This window comes from Gallus gallus, chromosome 7 (genome assembly GCF_016699485.2).
Source record: "Gallus gallus isolate bGalGal1 chromosome 7, bGalGal1.mat.broiler.GRCg7b, whole genome shotgun sequence".
In the NCBI taxonomy this organism is placed as follows: Eukaryota; Metazoa; Chordata; class Aves; order Galliformes; family Phasianidae; genus Gallus; species Gallus gallus.
Window position 1 is genome coordinate 19349951 of NC_052538.1, and position 18901 is coordinate 19368851.

Consider the following 18901-nt stretch of genomic DNA (forward strand, 5'->3'; position numbering starts at 1 on the left):
TTATCAAAACATGAATACTAAACTACCATAAATAAAATACATACAGTACAGAACAATTAAAACTTTTTTGTACAGTAATTACTTTTACATTAAAGTTATGTTCTTTTTTTCAGGTACATTGAAAATTAGGACTTAAACCTGGTTATTTCAAACTATCATTTTTAACAATCTTGCACAGGCCCGACCATCAAAAACTTGAAGCTTTGATTCAGATAGCTTGGCAGGTTTCACATATTTGACAGGTAGGCTACTTTGAAATATGTTAGGTGTGGTTTTTTACTTACGTGTTTTACTTTTATCAAAAGACAGTCTGACATTGGTTTGCTTTTTTTAATCTTTACATGAACTGCTTCTGTACAGTGCCTCTGGCAATGTAGCTTGAAGGTGTGTCCGGAACACTGACTATAGCCCAAGTGTTGTCTACCTCTGTAAAAAATAATAAGATTCTAGGAAATCCAACTTGAGTGCATTTTATTACAGGAAGTCAGTCTTAGAATAATTTTAATATTAAACAGGTACTGTTTCTACCACTGGAGATTTGATGCACTCTTCGTGCAGTCTACTCTTTTCTGAGAGGACTAGTGAATTCTCAGCAGGGTGCTCTTGTACACAACTCTCGCCGTTCAAAGCTGGAACAAATCCATCTTGCGAAGGACCTTTCAAGAATGAGTGAAATTCCACTTGAGGGTGACTTGGCCTATGCTCAGTGTATAAACTGTTACATGGAGCACTGCTGTCACCTTCAGAAGATGAGCAGCAAACAATCACTGAGGGGTTTGCAGAAGGGTAATGAGGGCTGCTAAAAGTTTCCTCTGATTGCCGCGTGTAGTCAACAAACTGTTCTGAAGTCATGCTGTAAGGCACCAGAGAAAGACTGCCATTCTTGACAGCATCCCTTTCTGAGTAAGTCTCGCCAATCTGGTTAGCAGTGCCAGCAACATGGTTCTCTATTTGGTAATATAGATTTGAAGAGTTAGTATAGTATGAGGCATTTTTAGAGTGGTTTTCATGCACAGCAGTTCCATCAGAGTAGCAAAGGACAGAAGGAAGAGGCACCATGTCAGCATGGGAGCTCATACTTTCTACAAAGTCATCTGCTTTTTCTTCCTCATCATCTTCCTCATCTTCCTCTTCCTCTTCATCATCATCTGATTCACTAGGAGCTAAACTCTGAGTGCTAGAATCAGTAACTCCACTACAAAAGCTACTCCCATCTTCCTCTTCCTCCTCTTCCCCAGGACAGTCCAAGTCCTCGGCTGACTGAGAATGCATGACTGCAGCCTGAGGTTCAGTTTCAATCTCAAAATTTTCTGCAATTGAATATTCAACCGGATGGGGTCCCGGACTCATAGAACTAGTGTGTGCACTTATCTCACTGTGGCAGCCATTTAGTGACGGAACTTGCTGTTCTCTATTTTTCTCCAATTCAAGTTTCATTATTGTGTGCAAAAAGTGAGTCCGTACACGGATAGGATTAAATTCAATTCTACCTGCTGTATTGCTACACCCTTCTTTAGTGCAACCACATGGAAAAGACATACGATCCACCTTTTGAAAAAGAGAATACAGATTAACAATACTTAGCATAAACCTGGTCATATCACAGAACCTAGAAAGCCTAAAAATAGACAGAGATGAAGTGGAATTCACTTGAAGTACTTGCAAGAATAAGCCATGTCAAATATCCGTATGTCTCATAATATCCATCTTAAGCATATAAAAGTATGACTGAATCCACAAATCAAGTAGTTGTATTAGCTTAAGGTCTGTGATTTTTATCTACACTGTAATACCTAAACATCAAATGTGATGCAGAAGAGAGCCATATGAAACAATCAATCTAGTACATCTTCTCAAAATGTGAAGATGAAAACAGGAGCAGCAAAGGGAATATATTATTCAGAACAGCAGAGAAAATTTAGCTGGGATTTAGGAAATGATGAAAAAAATGCATATACAAATAAACCAACTCAGCTGCATAAGAGCTACTCATGGTAATTAGCAGAAACCATCTTTTAGGGAATTCCTATTTGGTACATTTACAGCTATATGTACAAAATGCGATACCGTTAAATCTGCAGAGAGAAAAACTACCTGCTATGTTTTGTTGCCTACATGCAGTTTTTCATGCTTGCATGTTAAGTGTCATGCATGTTAAAGAAAGGTCAGTACCGTAGTCCGACTTATTACTTCTTATTGAGTTTGGATTATAATTCACATGTGGACAGTATGTGAATTGTCTCTAAAACAAAAGCTACATACCCTTGTGAAATCTGCAGGCTACTGATTCTTCTGTTTCCATTTGCATGTTTAGATAAAGGCCAAAGGGGAACATGAGGAGGAAAATATTTATGTATGAACAAAGAAAAAAAAATACTGAACAGTGTATATGCCTAAACTGATCATAAAAGTGTTTAAGGAGAAAAATTGTATTGCACACTACATACTCTTAAATCCAAGCCAGAAACTAGTTTAAGATCCACAAGTGTTACTGTTTAATAATTCACTTAATAATCTTTCAGTACTTACCACCTTAACAAAAAAAGTGCATGCACACACACCTCTACAACCCCTTCCCTTGCTATTTAAATGATGACAATAATATAGACATTTACCTGACACTTTATGCCTGCAAGACTGCAAGTGCAAGTTTCTGGATCACAAAACACACGGCAGTCACAGCCACAATCCTCTCTGGACAGCCGGATGGCCCGTAGCTCATGTTTTTCTTCCACGTCAATCTTCTTCACTCCAGAAGCTCGCAGCAGTGCCCTTCGCTTTTTTGTTGGCAGGGGTTGTAGAAAGAAATACTCATCTACTTCAGTGTTGTCCAGATCAATATCATCATCAGAAATGTCATCCAGTGTCAATGTATTAGCCTCTTCAGATTCCACTGTACCATTCTTTGTCATCTGTTACATAGAACAATTAACAAAGTGCTTAAACAACAGTTACACAGTTGTCATGTATGTGTATCTATATTTATTTATATAAATATGTAATAAATTAATTATGAATGTGGAAAGCCATATGTGAGGAAACAAAACAATTATACCATCTAGCTACATGCATCTTATGTCTAACAAAGCAGTCCTGAATCTTACCTGTACCACTCTTGCTGCTTTTACTACATTCTCAACTGCATTTTTCATTTCCCATTTATATAACAAAATCTTTTGCATTCTGTCATTTTATAGCATAATTGAATTACTCAATGATAAACTCCTACTGACGACTTACTTTTTTTGTAATTGCAATTTTATGTTTATAATAACTGTATAAGACAATCAGAAGAAAACATTATTTCCGACTTGTACTGTCAGGTTAAAAGTGACACTCATCCCCCTCAGATGGGAGGAGCCTCAGTATTCTGATTGCAATGTTTATACAGCATACATACATGTAACACAAGGAAAATCTCTCCCTAGATCAGTAATTATCTCTTCTTAGCAATTCAGCACCATATTTATTTAATGCAGTTCTACTTTTACAGGCATTATTGTTTCTTTGCAGTATATTCTTACTCTTTTTCTGTAAGTGCATGCAGCCTTCAGAGCTTAGTGCCTTCATTTTAGTTCATGTTTAATGTTATTTACCATGCCTGTTATCCCTAGTTTTACATGCACATACATTCATCTCTTTCTTCATCTGAAATGCAGGCATGTTCAAAATTTGTAATTTCAGAGCACCACAGCTCCTTTTCACTCCTTTGCTGGATGACTCCCTTGTATTCTCTGATTTTTTTCTCCATTTTGTCACACCAAGAACAAATCAATTAATGAAACTGAAAGCTTTGAACATTTCTCAAGCAATTAATTGGTTAACTACAGATGGGAGATTATCAAGAACTATCAAATATATTTTTCAATTCAAAACCTCAGGACAGCATCATGTTTTCTTGTCATAACATCTTATCTGAATTAAATTTGATATGCAGATGGGTAACATTTTCCTCGTAAAGCTAAAGGTTAATTCATAACAATGGGATATGGCACAGGCTGATGAACACATGAAGAGTTTGCATGAAAATGCCTTCAACTTTGTAAAAGGTGACGAATTCAGGTCGGACACCTCTGCCTGCCCCAGCTGGAAGCTCTCTCTTACAATTTCACACAAAAGAAACCAGCACAGAAAATATATTTTTAGTTTTTCCTGCAGTTCACTGTAGAAAAATTGAACTATTATAATTTCACATCATAACACTACTGGCCTCCATTTGTATTGTCCAGCAACATTAATAGAGTAAGCTCAAGATTTCTGCAAACTCCTAGACAGGACTGGAGAAGTGAAAACTGAATATTCTGCCTTAATACTAAAACTAATTTACCAATTATTGATAGTTCCATGATCAGCTTGCATTAATTCAATTAAGTCATAGAAGTCTAATGCAGTTAGTGTACCACGAGTTTCCTTTCTTTGAAATTGTTAAACATATATGCATGTGAAAACATGCACCACCATCATCACATTTAGGTTTCATTAGATTACCTAGCTTATAGAAAACTGCAAAATAGCAGAGATTTTTCTTAGCAGCTACCTAACATTTTACCATTCCTCAGTGATACCTCTCAGGCACAATCCCTAACACCCAACAGATGGAAAAAGGGCTAGAACATTATTCACAAAAGACAAACCCACATCTTTTTCCATTTGCATTTGTCTTGTTTTCAAAATAAGCACAATCTGTACTGATTTATCTATTGGTCTGCAGACTCAGGGGCTTTAACATCACTCGGGGTCACGCAAATCATTTTAAAATACCTTAATCTGAAGAGACTTCATGAATAAGCAATAAAGAGTACTGCAGCTAACCTGTTGTGTTTACTCATACTGTTTCTGCAAACGACAGCGTATTTAAAGTAAAGCCTACCTTGTACCTTTCATCTTGACAAGATGGCTTTTATGCTCAGATTGCCATTAAAACTTTCACACTCTGCTGCTAACAGCGTTTATGCCACTGTCAGCAGTGCTTAAACCAAAGTGCTGCTTTTACATGACTACAGCGACTTCAAGATGACTGTGAAGTCTTTATCATCTGCTTTTAATTAACAGAGATTTCATATTTGTCTCCTCACCTTTATTTAGCAAGTGAAAATAATAAGTAGTACCTAACATTACGAAGACACAATTCCAAAATATTCATATTTCTTTTTTCTGTCTTTCTTTTAACCAGTTATACAAAAGACAATGTGTTCTACCTTGCATATTTTAATCCGATGGAAAAAATTAATCCAGGAAGCTGAAATTTAAAAACAGAACAAACCACAGAAAATACTACTTTCTGTTTGCACAGTCATTCTCAATCAGTCCTTCAATCAATCTGTTCAATCAGAACAAACTTTGCCTTCCTTCAGTTTCTTATTTTCTTCATTTTTCTGTGCAGATGTGCAGTACTTTAAAACCAACCACTGACTGATCACCTTAGAAATCTACAGCCTTTCCTTTCTGCATTCATTTATAAATCAAGTGAATAGCAAAACAGCTCTTCCTCAAAGTCAGCCAAGAGATCTACTCAGAGTCACAGCTCAATTCCCACTTGATGCTCTGAAGATCCTGTGATGTTTAGAGGTATAATCTCTAAATAGCAATAAATCATTAACTCCAGCCTTTTGTTTCCAGCCTGTCAAAATGTCTTTCTTTTATTCACCTCTGTCCTGAGTGGTTTTAAGTTTGTAGGGTTTTTTCATAAAAACAATTCAATTGTTATCAATTATATAAGAATCTGTTTTTCTATTCAAATAAAAAAAATAGGAGACTGAATAAAAAAATAACTGTAGCAGTAAGGGTCATATGCACTCCTTCAGGTATTCAGACAGACAGAGGTTACAAACACCGTTCATTCTAGGGGAAAAAGGCAAAGAGATTTGAGGGTGTCAGTTTGCTTTGCAGACACATAACACTATCTGACAAAGCACTACAGTATCACACAAGAAATAGGAGCTGTGGAGCACAGCACTTCAGCCACAGTCCAACTCTGTTCACTTTTAATTACAGAATTCATCTGAAAACAAACTGAAAATACAGGTAACATATGCTGTCATACTGGAAGTTTTTTGCTCACTAAACAAAATAACAAAACCTGAGATTTTGCTACCGAATTGAAAGACGCAGAAGGGACACTTCAAAAAATACAATCCCCCTCTCTTCTCAAATACAGTTTCCTTCCTCTACACTGTTGAATTAAAAGGACAGCTTCAAAACTACAGTCAAGCTGAATTGATGAATCAAGCTAATTCGTCTGATGTTTATTCCTTAACAGACAACTTTCGGTGAAATACTAAAGACAAATGATTGCATAAATTGGTACATTAAAAACATTTTCTGTATTGCTCTTCCCTGGTTTTTGCCAAATTTAGTTAAATTGGCAAAGAAAATAAGGTGTTTTGCTTTCTGTACTTAAGATGTTATCATTCCTTTGTCTAAATAGGGCACTCTGCCAGGGCTCAGAGGCAGTTCCAGACTCTAATTTCAGACTGAGTTCCAGTGCCTCTCTGCCTTTGTCATCTCTGTAGAAAACAAAGTAAACAACCACATCCCTCTAAAGCACTTTAAGGTACACATTAGCAAGAGCTACATCAGTGCTGCATAATATAAAGAAATATATATCTTCAGAAAAATAAAATAAAGAAGAATGCAATTGCTCTCACTGAAATTAGAGTTGAAAGCTGTTTTGTTTAAAAGATGCACACTGGGCCCATACAGCTCTGACTCTGCTCATGGAAATACATAAGGCAAGGCTCAAAGTTAATGAGTTTTACCTTTAATTTTAGAGAATTGAGTTTTTCTTCTCTTAGGTGTTCCCGCAGCATCTCCCGGTGAAGCCTCTCCTGCTCCATTGCAAACTCTCCAAGCGTGTACTGGCGCACACTGTTGTGGCGAGTGGACATTCCCAGCGTGCTTCCCCCTTGGCTGGGAACACTGGTGAAGCCTTGCCTTCTCGTGAAGTAATACACAGTAACACAGTTAAAATGGACATTTTTTGTTCTCTTCCGCTTTTCTCTCTTCAGGATCGAAGAAGCTGGAACAGATACAGATTACATTAATGATTACATTAATGATAACGTGCAACCACTGCAAATTTGCCACTTGAATACTTCTGTTTACCTTAACATGTACACTCTACCATTCAGGGGGAAGTGCAGTCTAAATGAGATGATAAGAGTTGAGAAAATTACCATATATGCAAATGCTGAAGCCATTACAAACTGCTACAATCATGAACACTATTCTCTACTTTAGAACAGAAATTCTTGTCCAGAACAGTTGTTTTCCAATAGCATTTTTTAAGTTTTATTCTTTTTACTAAGGAAGCAAAGCAAACAAATCCCAGAAAAATAAATTTCTTTTTACACTGCCACCTCAAAGAGACTGATCCACCAACTGGCACTTCCTGAAACCCCGGCTCACAAAACAGACACTGCATATGACAGCAGTCAGGATAGCAGCAGTCCAACACCTCTCACAGACCTGTATGCATCACTGGAATGCAAAGCTCCTGCAGAGATTTGCTAGCCCATCTTTAAAGCACAGGATCACATCTGCAGAAAAGATTTCTATCTTTTATACTTTAACATGTGTGAAATTAGTGTTAGACAAACTACAAAGGCAGTATGTGTAGCATTTCAGACTCTCGGAAATTTGTATTATAAAATCAGGTGTCTTCTAGAATCATAGAAGCACAGAATGGAACTGGGTGATCTTTATGGTCCCTTTCAGTCCCCTGCCATGGGCAGGGTTGCCACCCACAATCAGGCTGCCCAGGGCCCCATCCAGGCCAGACAAGCAGTCCCAGCACCTCATCACCCTCTGAATAAAGAATTTCCCCCTAACATCTAATCTGCATCTCCCTTCTTTGAAGTTAAAACTACTCCACTTTGGTCCTATCCCTATCTATCCATGTAAAATTATTTTCTGATTCCCCTCACATGCTTGCTGAATTTTTCTTATACAAACATGCAGTTTCATATGAAAAGGATTTATTTAAAAATAAATGCCAAATTTTAACGACACTTTTAACTGCTTTCGGTGATACTGATCTATCATTTCTCACTGCTAACACTGGTGGTCTTTATTGCAAAGTAAGAGACCCTCCTTGATTTTTAAGCCTAACCAGCAGTCTGATTCATTTGACTTGCTGCAAAATGACAATAGGTTATCAAGAAAGTAGATAATAGGTTATTGCTTTGGAGTTTAGAGGCAACAACTGGGTATGCACAAATGAGCAACTGAGTTGCTGGAACTCAATCAGGATTTAAAAGGTGCCTGATCATTTCAGAAAGACTTGGAACCATTCCATAAAGGCTGTAAGAACAACATGATGCATGTTGCTAATCTAAAACTGCACTGTCTCTAGAGACTGGGAGCACTTGGCCTTCAGCCTTGGTTTTGTAATAGGTTCGGTTCATTGTCACAGTTAAAACACAGTTCATTCATTCTCCAATTATTAAGTACCAAGATGTTAATCATCAGAAGTGTAAAAACCTCAAACTTTTATATTACAAAAAATGGGATGGGCTAGCTATAAGAGAAAAAAGGTACATAGGAAAATATATTCTTGTAACTAAATTACAGATGATATACACATCAACTAAATGTAACTAAATATATAGATGTATATATACACATCAACTAACACATAACTAAATACAGATGATATATACACCCCACTAACACAGTCATAAAAAACATTCTGGGTTCTGTAAAACATTGAAATAATATTATTTTGTATAAATACTGACAAGAAGCTAAAGGCATGGTAAATACCACACACTTCAGAACATGCTGCAGGTTTGCTAAATCACAAGTGTAGAACAGATAAATAACCTCATTTGCTTATAGGTCCTCAGTGAAGGGTACTGCAGAAAGGTGTAGGATGTATTCTAACAGAAGAATTAGAAGAAATTCTGCTACATTAGACATGTTTAGATTTACATTTTTAAGGACATTCCTTATCAACAGAGCCTGTCAAAAATATGTACAGGAGATTTTTACCAGGGAGAGAAAGCTATTATAATAGAATGGAATAGCTGACAGGGTTATGCCAATTTTGCATAATAAGAAGACCTGCTGTAATGTACTGATTTTTTTTATATATGTCACAGTTTCAAAACAAAAGTTTTGCTATTAATAGGACCAAAAATTTAATAGAGCTTGGAAGATGGATAATTTTGATATCATGACATTCTCTTTGCATTTAGAATGAAAGTAAATATTCCCTGAATCAGAAAGTTCTTTGCCTATTGCTCTTACACACACGAAAGCGCATGCTAAAACAGCCTGCTCCTAGCAAAGGAGGCATCTCAATCATCCTGGATGTGTCCAGTTTCTGATGGAGTAGTACTGATGCTATTTGAATTTCAACTGGATCTTTGGGAAGAAGCATTGACAGCTACTGAAGGACAAGCAGCACTTTTACTACATAAAACAGCCAGCCACAAATGAGATGAGACATAAAACTATGGAAAATATCAAAGGAAAGAAAATACAGAAGGTTAACTGTATATATGTATGTATGTGTGTGTGCATGCGCACTTCATGAGAAACTCCAAGGTAAATTGTGCCCATAGATCACACAAGCTAGAAAATGCCTTTGAATCTTCATCTACAAACTTCAGCATCTACGACATAACACTCAAATTTATAGCAATTTTTTTTAGACTCAGCTATCGAATTCCTTACATGGTTGCTTAATGGCAAAAGTACCAAATGCTGAAATAAAAGTGCTTCCATCCTTCTGTCAGCTCCTATGGTAGAGCTGAATTACGCTACTTTCTAAAAATAATGAAATCAACCTGAACTTTTATTTACAGTCTACAAACTAATAAATGAAGCTCGTCAGAAGGCTGTGCAATCTAAAAAATTCCATCTGGAAAAAAAAGAATATCATCTATGGTAACAGCTAGACTACATGTACAAGCTATCCCACTTATGTGGACTTCTGGGGAGGGGCAGAGACACCCGTGTGAGCACGTGTGTGTTGTCAACATTTACAACAATTTCATACATCACCATATGTTTATGCCTAAATGTTTGGTCAGCTGTCTCAGTAAGACTGCTGTTGCCATGAGCCATGGTAAAGAACCCATTAATGCATTTCCTCAACTTTTTATAGTTTTTCTCGCTTTTAGCAATTAAATTATCAGTGCTACACCGTCAAAGGTTTTGTTTTGTCACTGACAAAAATGGTGTTAAAATAGAGATAAGCTGAACTCCAAGAAAATGCCGGAGTACTCTAATTGCAACAAAAGCGAGCACTGTGAGTCCAGCACTGTACAACGGTACTGAAGACAGTGAGATCTGACATGCATTTGTTGTAAATGTCAGTAAAATTCATGCTTTCATTTATTAACACTGTAGTTCCTAGTTAGACAAATTATACACTAATCTTTGTAAGTAAGCATGTAAACATTCAGGGGTCTCAGAGTATATGCAATTATTTATTTCTGAAACTCATCTTTTGTGTTTGCTTCTGTCTCACCCCAGAGCAAGAGCTGAGAGACTACAAATAACTCCATTGCTGTCTCTTCTATCCTACTGTTAGGAAGAAATCAGAATGTATTCATATTTATGACAATGTTGTTTGCAAGAACAGAGCAGGCAGCACCTGTGAAAGAATACAGGATTGCTCTTGGTTACCCAGAAACAGAAATCAGAGATATTCTGGTGTCCCTTTGTTGAGGATACAATCAGCCTGCTGTCAGTGTGCCTGGGGAGCTGCAACCACCTCAACAAACAGGACCCGAGGAAATGGCCACAAATTGTGCCAGAGGAGATTTAGATTAGACATAAGGAAAAGCTTTTTCTCTCAGAGAGTGGTCAGGCACTGGAACGGCCTGCCCAGGGAGGCGGTGGAGTCGCTGTCCCTGGCGTCTGGATGAGGAGCTGCAAGATATGGTTTAGTGGCTTGTGGTAGCAATGGTAATGGGAGGACTGTTGGATTAGATGATCTTGTAGGTCCTTTCCAACCTTGGAATTCTATGATTCTATGATTCTCAGTACCAAAGGGCGCACAGAGGAGCACAGTCCGCCCTGCAATGGCACCATGCATGTGTTCTGCTGTACTTCTCCAAGTCTCTCAGTCTCTCACTGCCTTCATGTGATTTCTCAAAGGAAATCAGTATTAGATATTGAATGGAAATGTTTAACAGTTTCCAGCACCAGGGACAGAGTACTCTATAGCTCATTCAGTTCTTTCTGCTTCAACTCAACAAAAACTCATTCTTCAATCATCAGCATGGTTCAGAGCCATGTGCTATTTTGTATGCACTGCACCTTAAGCAGTAAGTTTGAATCAGTTGTAATTACTGCTAAGGACACCACTTAACTCAAGACACAGCAGAAGGACATACAGAATATGCATTGTAATGCATAAAATCTATTACCAGAAGGAAGGATGGTGCTGTAAACATAATTACTGCTACAGAACTGTCCCTCAGAAAATGTCACTATATCTGAACAAGGTCTTCAGACAGAGACATCTTCAAAAAAAAGTTCATCCTCTGAAATGGAAGCAACAGTTCAAATGTTGATTTTTGGCATTTCAGTGGTTCTGTTTCTGGGTTTAGCAGAACAGAGCCTGAGTTAATAACCTGCCTGCAGCCCGCTGCCTCCCGTGGCATCACACCTGATCCCACAGGCCTTCCCAGCTCTGCACTCACCACACCAGAGCAGCTGCTGCGCTTTCCAGGCTGGCTCCAGGCAGTGCTGAGCCCCATTCACACAGCACTCACTCGGCCTTCACTAGCAGCCACTGCTCAGGTCATCCACAATACAGCACGCTTCTGGAAACTGGGAACCTGCTGTAAACAGGCTTCCTAAAGGTCAGGCCAAAAGACTTAAAATGAAAACTTTCAAAGAAAAACACAGATGGCTAACCCATCCTGGAAACACAACCTGCTCTTTGTTCATGCCCTTTTGTTATCTTTGTGATGTGTGCACACATATACTGTAGGATGCATCTATTCATCTTTTCCTCAGCTATTACCCTCTCTTCTTTATAGTAGTTCTCCTTATCCACACCAGTTACAATTACTTAATGACTACATATGGCATTTCCACTTGTTCTCTTCGTGCACCATTCCAGGCTTACACGTCTCTCTGGTGTCTGAACGTTCAAGGGAAGTCCAAGAATTGCAAAACTGAGAAACGACTGTACTGCAAGCAAGAGACGGACAGAACACCACGATACCTATTACCAGACATCAAGTTTTTTTCATTACAGCCCTTTGTTTTCTATTAGAAGGACTACAGATAGTTCAGCACTAATTCAAGAAATTGAGATTTTTCAGTGATTTGTTTGTAAAGTTGCACAGAAACGTGAAACCAGATTTACGTGCTGCAGGACAATCTTTTTCTACACAACAAGCATACACATACCCCTACTCCTCCCAATTACTACAGTAACGCTCCTCCAAAATTCAGTGTACTCTCATGAGAAACATCCAAGTCTCATTTATGCATGACTAAATTATAACAGATTAAATAGGTAAGCAATGGCAATCATGTACTGACAGACAACTCTCATATACAAGTAATGCTGTATACACCCACGCTTTTCATCTGCTTTAGGCATCCTCATTTTGTTCTTTGGGCAGTGGACCTACAGCAGCATAAAACCTGTGAGAGACAGAGCACTTAAATTCCATATATCTCATGACTGAAATAGAAGCCAGAACCCCCACACCTGGGAACAGATCCTGATACAGCTGTATTCGGCTGTGAAATGCAAAGCATACTTCCTAATTTTACAAAATCCTGATATGAGTGATATTTTAAGCCCATAAAGATTTTCAAACATTTTCTACTGAACAAACTGGTTCTTTGATTACTAAACATGAATAATCTGAGTTCTGGCTGAACTCCAAAACATAAGCACTTTCTTCTGCTGTCTCAGCTATTCTCCTGATGTCAAAGACACATTAAAATAAATGTAAACCATATGGCTACTCGGCACATTACTAGCACTCCTGTATCAATGAGGGCAAAGCAATTCATTGTCACCATCACAGAAATGTCTTAGGCACACGAACATTCCTAAGGACTGGGAACAAACTGCAGCCTTTTGAATTAAAACTATCCTGGACGGGAGGAAACGCTGCTTTAGTTACACTCTACTATCCCATTTGTCTGCTTTTTACACACTCTTAGTGCCACATAAACTGCTATGGCAAGAAGGATTAACACCGATCTCCACCTGCTCAGTGACTCCCATGCAGTGTTCCATCATGTCTAGCGACACAGAAGGCAAAGCCTCACACCCCCTGGAAGCCCACGTCAGACATCACTGACAAAAACCAGGTTGCTCCACAATCTTCTTTGAAAACAAAAACCTGGGAATTAGTGTATTCCAGAAATTGCTCCTATGCTCTCTCACCACCTCTCTGAAAATATACTTCTAACAGATTCCATATATTAAAAATTTAAAGCCCTTAACAATTAAATGCCTTTCCCACAAGACCGGAAATCCTCCTTAGAAGGAAATGCTGTGACACTGTATCTCACACATGGGCTTGAGGGCAAGCAGGGCATATTCAGAAAGGAGCGACATGAGGGCTGGAAACTGGGCAGGACGGGCACAATATTGTGGAACAGTAATGCTGACCCTAACAGACCTTCACTGCTCCATCCTTCTAGTACCTCCCTCTGCAGTAAATCCAAGGCTAAATTCATCCCACAGCAGTGGCTGGATGGGAATGCTCGCATAATGCCAGGCTTGCACTGCACTGAAATGGTTTCTGAAAAAGACTTGTACACAGGCAGCTCTGACATTTGACAGTTTTCACCTGAGCTTCAGTTAAAATTTCACCTCATTGTCAGAGTTTTGTTTAACATTTTACAGAAATGTTACAATTCTTTGCATGCTGAAAGCTGAAAATGCACTGCTGAGATCTCAAAGAAAGCTGTGTGTTTCCTTCCTCACCACCCTCTACCTGCAGCAGGCTTTTCTTCAACACTCGCTGCAACGGCACAGATTCTGTGCTCTGCAATATAATCAGCCTGCAGGGAGAACTGGAGACGGTTAACTGGTCTCTGCCTCCCCATTTGCTCTAAATGCCAGCTGCTGTTTCCTGGATGATTATTTCTGACCTTGGCCCTAGCTCTGAGCACTGTGAGGATGCCGCCACATCCTTGCAGGAACGCCCATGCATAACAATTGCATTTGGCAAACTCTCCAAAGACTACAGTCAGTCCTTTGCCCAACCTTATGGAGACTGGTGTGATCAGCCACTGGATACAAATACGACTCCAGTCAACTTTCCATTAATTTGCATTTTCAGGCATTTTGCATATGTGATGAACATCTTCATCAAATGCATTGTTTAAAGGAAAATCTGCCCCATGAAATGCACTGATTTATAGGAGAGAGATTTTCAAAAATACAAACATAGAATTAAAAACACAAATCCTTCTAAAAATCAGCCGACCTCCTAATCCATCTTTATGCTTTTTAACAATTCCTTCTCCTGTAGTCATTACTCCAGGTGAAAGACAGCAGGCAGGATCTCTTCCATACCCTGCCCTTTCATTTTGTAGGAGCATTTGACCGACCTCTGAGAAATTCACTCCACTGAACTTCTTTGCATTTCTTGGTATTTCCTGCCCAGATGGATCCACTTCTTTTGAAATCAAAATCGAGACTCTCTCAGCCTGGTTGTGTTTCCTAATGTGAGTTAACAAATGATGAGGAGAATGTATTCCTGATTAGCAAGCAAATTCCAAGCCTTGTGACAGGCAACATAAATATTTGCAAGATGTCAAGAAAAAAAGAACACCTGCATTTAGCTGTACTTCCTAAGTGTTCTCCCACAATAAGCTAGCATCTCCATGTCCCAACTCCCCGAGATTTCTATCATTAACCAGAAATTAAACAACAGCTTTAAGCTCGAGACTCAGGTAATGTCTTCTGCTATGGACCTCACACCAAATTAAACTTCAGCCTTCACATAAAGGTAATTTAAGAGAATCCAAAACTTCCTAGCGAACGTCCAAGTATTTTATACCTTCTTCCAAACTCTTACATGGCCACACAAATGAAACAATCTTAATTTCCTAGTGGTCCTACAATACTCCGAACTGTACTCCTAAGGAAGGAAGAGCAGCAGGGATGTATCTGTATTTCAGAATCCTTCTAGTTGTCTTTACTAGTAAAATCAGTATCGGTGAGCCTAATACCACATATACACGCTTCTAAAGTTGCTTGAAGATGAACATTCTTCTCCTCTCTGATACAGAGGAGGGGCTGTGAAATGGGACACACAAGCAGACTGGTGATTAGTAACAGGGTTTGGCATTCAATAAGGTAAACCTATGGTGTGAGTAATTGTCTGCTGGGTGAAACTGAAATGACCTCAATAGACTGAGAACAGTAAATAAAAGATGGTAAGGTATGTATCTGTCACTCAGAATGTAAGTGCTTGATCACCATTTGATACGAGAACTGAAAATGTGAAGATGTATATACATACATACCTGACCAAGAAAAAGCAAAATTTACTAATTTTATGGTTATGGACATGATAACAGCTGTCTGTGCTTTATAGAGCACTCTGTATTTCACATAAATATATATTAGATTCACCCTAAACCCATCTGGCAATGAAAACTCTAAAGCAGAAAGCAGCAACTACTTTATTTAGCAGAAGCAGACTGCAATTTCATTTCCTGACTCAGAAGATGCTTGTGACTTGTGCTGTTGCTGACTTGATCTGTTTGAATGGATATCTTGTTAAAGAAACTCTGTACCAACACCTTTGTAGTAGCCCCAACAGACATCACTCATAGACATCTTAGTCATGTATTTTCTGCCATCATACTACAGGTACAGTTATTCGCATCAAAGCTATATTCTGGTGTTTCTGCCTCATCTGAATGATCCACAGCAGCTGTATGCCTTACGTAGCTGAGAGGCTGAAATGAACTTAAGGCTAATGGAGCAGGATAGCTGAAACATTCTTGTTTATCCGAGCTAACAGGTAATGTTTTAAGTGCCGTATAAATACTGAGATGCATCAGTGATTGCAGATAGCTTTACAAACCACCTGCCTGCTCACTGATGCATCAACAAAGCTGTAGCTACAAGTGATTCAAAACTTATCTTTTTGTCAGGCCAATTACAAAGGAAAAATAAGATTTAGAGGGCCACATGAGGGCTTTTAAAAGCTGAGTTACAGATGTAACATGTAGATTTTGATGTTGACTACAGGTCACTGTGATACTCACAGAACTCACATTGCCAGTCAGTAAAGGATGGATGATGGCGCTTCGGATTTACTTATCTGAAAACAGGCTGTAAGGAAGACACTGCAAGCTGATACATACACATGGACCTCTAATCGTAACACTCGGAAATGTTGTATTTTCCCCCAAAGGTTTTACTCAGAAATTGAACCATTTATTGTGTCAATTATAAACAAAGCTCACTGTTATATGCATGTATTACAACGTCTCTCAAGTTTCTCCTCTGAATTGCTAGCTTTCTTTGCGTATTCACAATAAAATTGCTGTCTTCTATGTGGGTGGTAATGACTGATGTACAAGGACTCCTTTCAGTCCATGATGAATAATCATTTAAGCCTTTTAATAGATGCAAAAGTTAAAAGTTCAGCAAGTAGAGAATATTACCATCAAACTGTTTCCTAGTACTACTAACAAGATGTACTGGGTCACTTACTCCTTTACAGCATTTCCATAATATATAAAGTCTCCTACTAATACCGAGTCTTAAATATAATACACTTCATCAAGAGTTTTACACGTAAACACATTAGAAAAGTTGCACCTGCATAACCCTTTGTAGAGGAGCCCTCTATAACAGAACAGAGGATTTGGATGCTCACACCCAGCCCCTAGCTCAAACCGCACTGCAGCATTAGGCAAACAATCCAATTGTAGGAGCCTTCATATCACACGGTACAAACATGACTTCTGGGCAGAAGCTAAACCACACAGTTGGAAGGATCACATTGTGCATGGGTGGTGACAAAGCGCCTCATCTATTCCTTAGCCACAGTTCTAAGAAACAACAGCTTTATGGCCACGAGCTCCAGTAGACAGATCTATACATAGCAAAGCTGAAGCACAAAAACCCCAGCTTTTTAAAACATACAACTCACCATCAAAACAGCAAAGCCACCTGCAGTATGCATTATAAACTACAAATACAAAACATAAATTGTCATATATGTATGTATATACATATATATGCTGTCCACATAGCCTATGTAGCTTTGCTAACTTAAGAACAAACATTCATCTGAGCACAAAAGAATTGCTGAGTACAGATGAACTCCTCTTAGTGAAGAACAGAAACTAATGCAATAATGGCTGCCTCTGTATCTAACACACTATGTTCCTCCATTCAAAAAAAAAAACAACAAAACCAACCCCAACCAAACAACAACAACAAAAAAGTAGTGTGTTATCTACCTTGGAGGAGATCTCTTGCCAATACAATGCTTACTGCAGATAGCTGACAGTTGTCCAAGGAAAATAACTAAACTTACCTACAGTATCTTCTGTACAGCACCCACTTGAAACACTGTAAGCACAATTCCCAGTATTTGCTATGAACAGCCACATAATTCAAACAACAAACAGGGCCTTCCAAGCAACTTCACATCTTTACAACCACAAATAGCTGTACACAGGTAACGTGAAGGCAAAAGGGTACAAGTCTGCTAAGTCACTCTGAGCAAGTCACAAGCTCTCTGAAAGTGAATTTCATCATCTGTTCAATTTTAAATCATCTCTATCAAATTATAATGTCTAATTTTACTTTGAGGAACAGAAAGAATTCTTTAGACACAGAACATCAGTACTTACGGGTAAAGTGATTAGAAGTGGATGGATTGACACTATCACCACTGTCAGCGCTTTCACTGCTAGAAATGTCATCGTCTGATTCCCGTACAGAGGAGCAAGGTGAGGAGCCATCAACTTCTTCAAACTTCCTCTTCAAAATTCCGCTCATTGCTGCAATGCTATCACATGCACCTGTAAGAGGAACAGAGGTAATGAAGTATGGAAACATCCAAGTGCAGAATATTCAGTTGTACTCTCCAGAGTCATTTTTATTTAGAAGTACCAATAAGTCGCCACATCTCATCTTAAATAGCCATTTGGTATGTGATTAGGTATAATTAATTAGGAGACAGTGAAGCCACATGAAAAAAAAACAAACGTTCATACATTATATTCTAACTTGCTACCTATGGAGATGGATGTGTTGTTAGAACAACATGCAGCAGATTGCTTTCAGGGGCTATTTCTGTCATTTCCAAGTTACCTCTTTTCATGAAAAGCACAACAATTTAATTTTAAATACAGACTTTCTACAGGCCGGTGAGAACCATGACTGCAACAGCCCAATATTGTGCATCAGCTGCAGGGTGCTTAGCAGCCCTGATTTCTATAGACATGAGCTCCAGCAAAGGTTACGATGAACACTTCAAACAAAGAAAAATTTGGAGTTTCTCTTCAAACACCCTCACTTGGAAGGAAGAAAGGAACATTCACCATCAGAGATGAAATTAAATAAGAACATTATATTACAGTTCCCGATGCCACACATATGTAATGTAATTAGTGCTGACATCACACCTGTAAGGAAACATAAGTATTCTCTGATAATTTCAATAATACAGACAGACATAAGGCAATGAAGTCACAAAGACCGCATTATCAATTTAGAAACCCTTGGAATTCAGAAACTCCCCTCTCCAGTCAGACACACTAATTGCTTCCCAATCTCTCTCCTCCCCACTCTAAGAAATGAGATGCCTAATAAGCTCCTGAGGTTGCAAGGAAAGATGATAAGGCTAAGCGTTCCAGCAGAAATTCAGCACCAAAGGTAGAAATTTAAAATGAACTCAGATAATGAAGGAGGAAGCAGACCCCAAACCAG

The 18901-nt window shown here is 38.5% G+C and overlaps 2 protein-coding genes across 26 annotated transcripts in view; one reads left to right on the top strand and one right to left on the bottom strand.

Moving 5' to 3' along the window:
- GALNT3 (polypeptide N-acetylgalactosaminyltransferase 3) overlaps nt 1-8009 on the top strand; it is a 44983-nt gene extending 36974 nt beyond the window's left edge. The window contains exons 21-23 of one of the 3 annotated variants that reach the window (XR_006939914.1): nt 114-242; nt 5384-5568; nt 6795-8009. The gene's annotated coding sequence lies outside the window, so the exon portion shown is untranslated. Of the gene's footprint in view, nt 1-113; nt 3881-5383; nt 5569-6794 lie in introns of those variants that run through there. The other 2 variants (XR_006939915.1, XR_005861703.2) reach the window with 2 other exon arrangements.
- CSRNP3 (cysteine and serine rich nuclear protein 3) overlaps nt 455-18901 on the bottom strand; it is an 87415-nt gene continuing 68968 nt past the window's right edge. For all 23 annotated transcript variants that reach the window (XM_004942790.5, XM_040704212.2, XM_046944101.1 and 20 more), the window contains 4 exons: nt 17821-17991; nt 6759-7018; nt 2616-2912; nt 455-1548 (listed from right to left, as the gene is read on the bottom strand). In XM_004942790.5, coding sequence (XP_004942847.2) covers nt 508-1548; nt 2616-2912; nt 6759-7018; nt 17821-17991 — 1769 coding nt within the window. In that variant the 3' untranslated portion in view covers nt 455-507. The remainder of the gene's footprint in view (nt 1549-2615; nt 2913-6758; nt 7019-17820; nt 17992-18901) is intronic.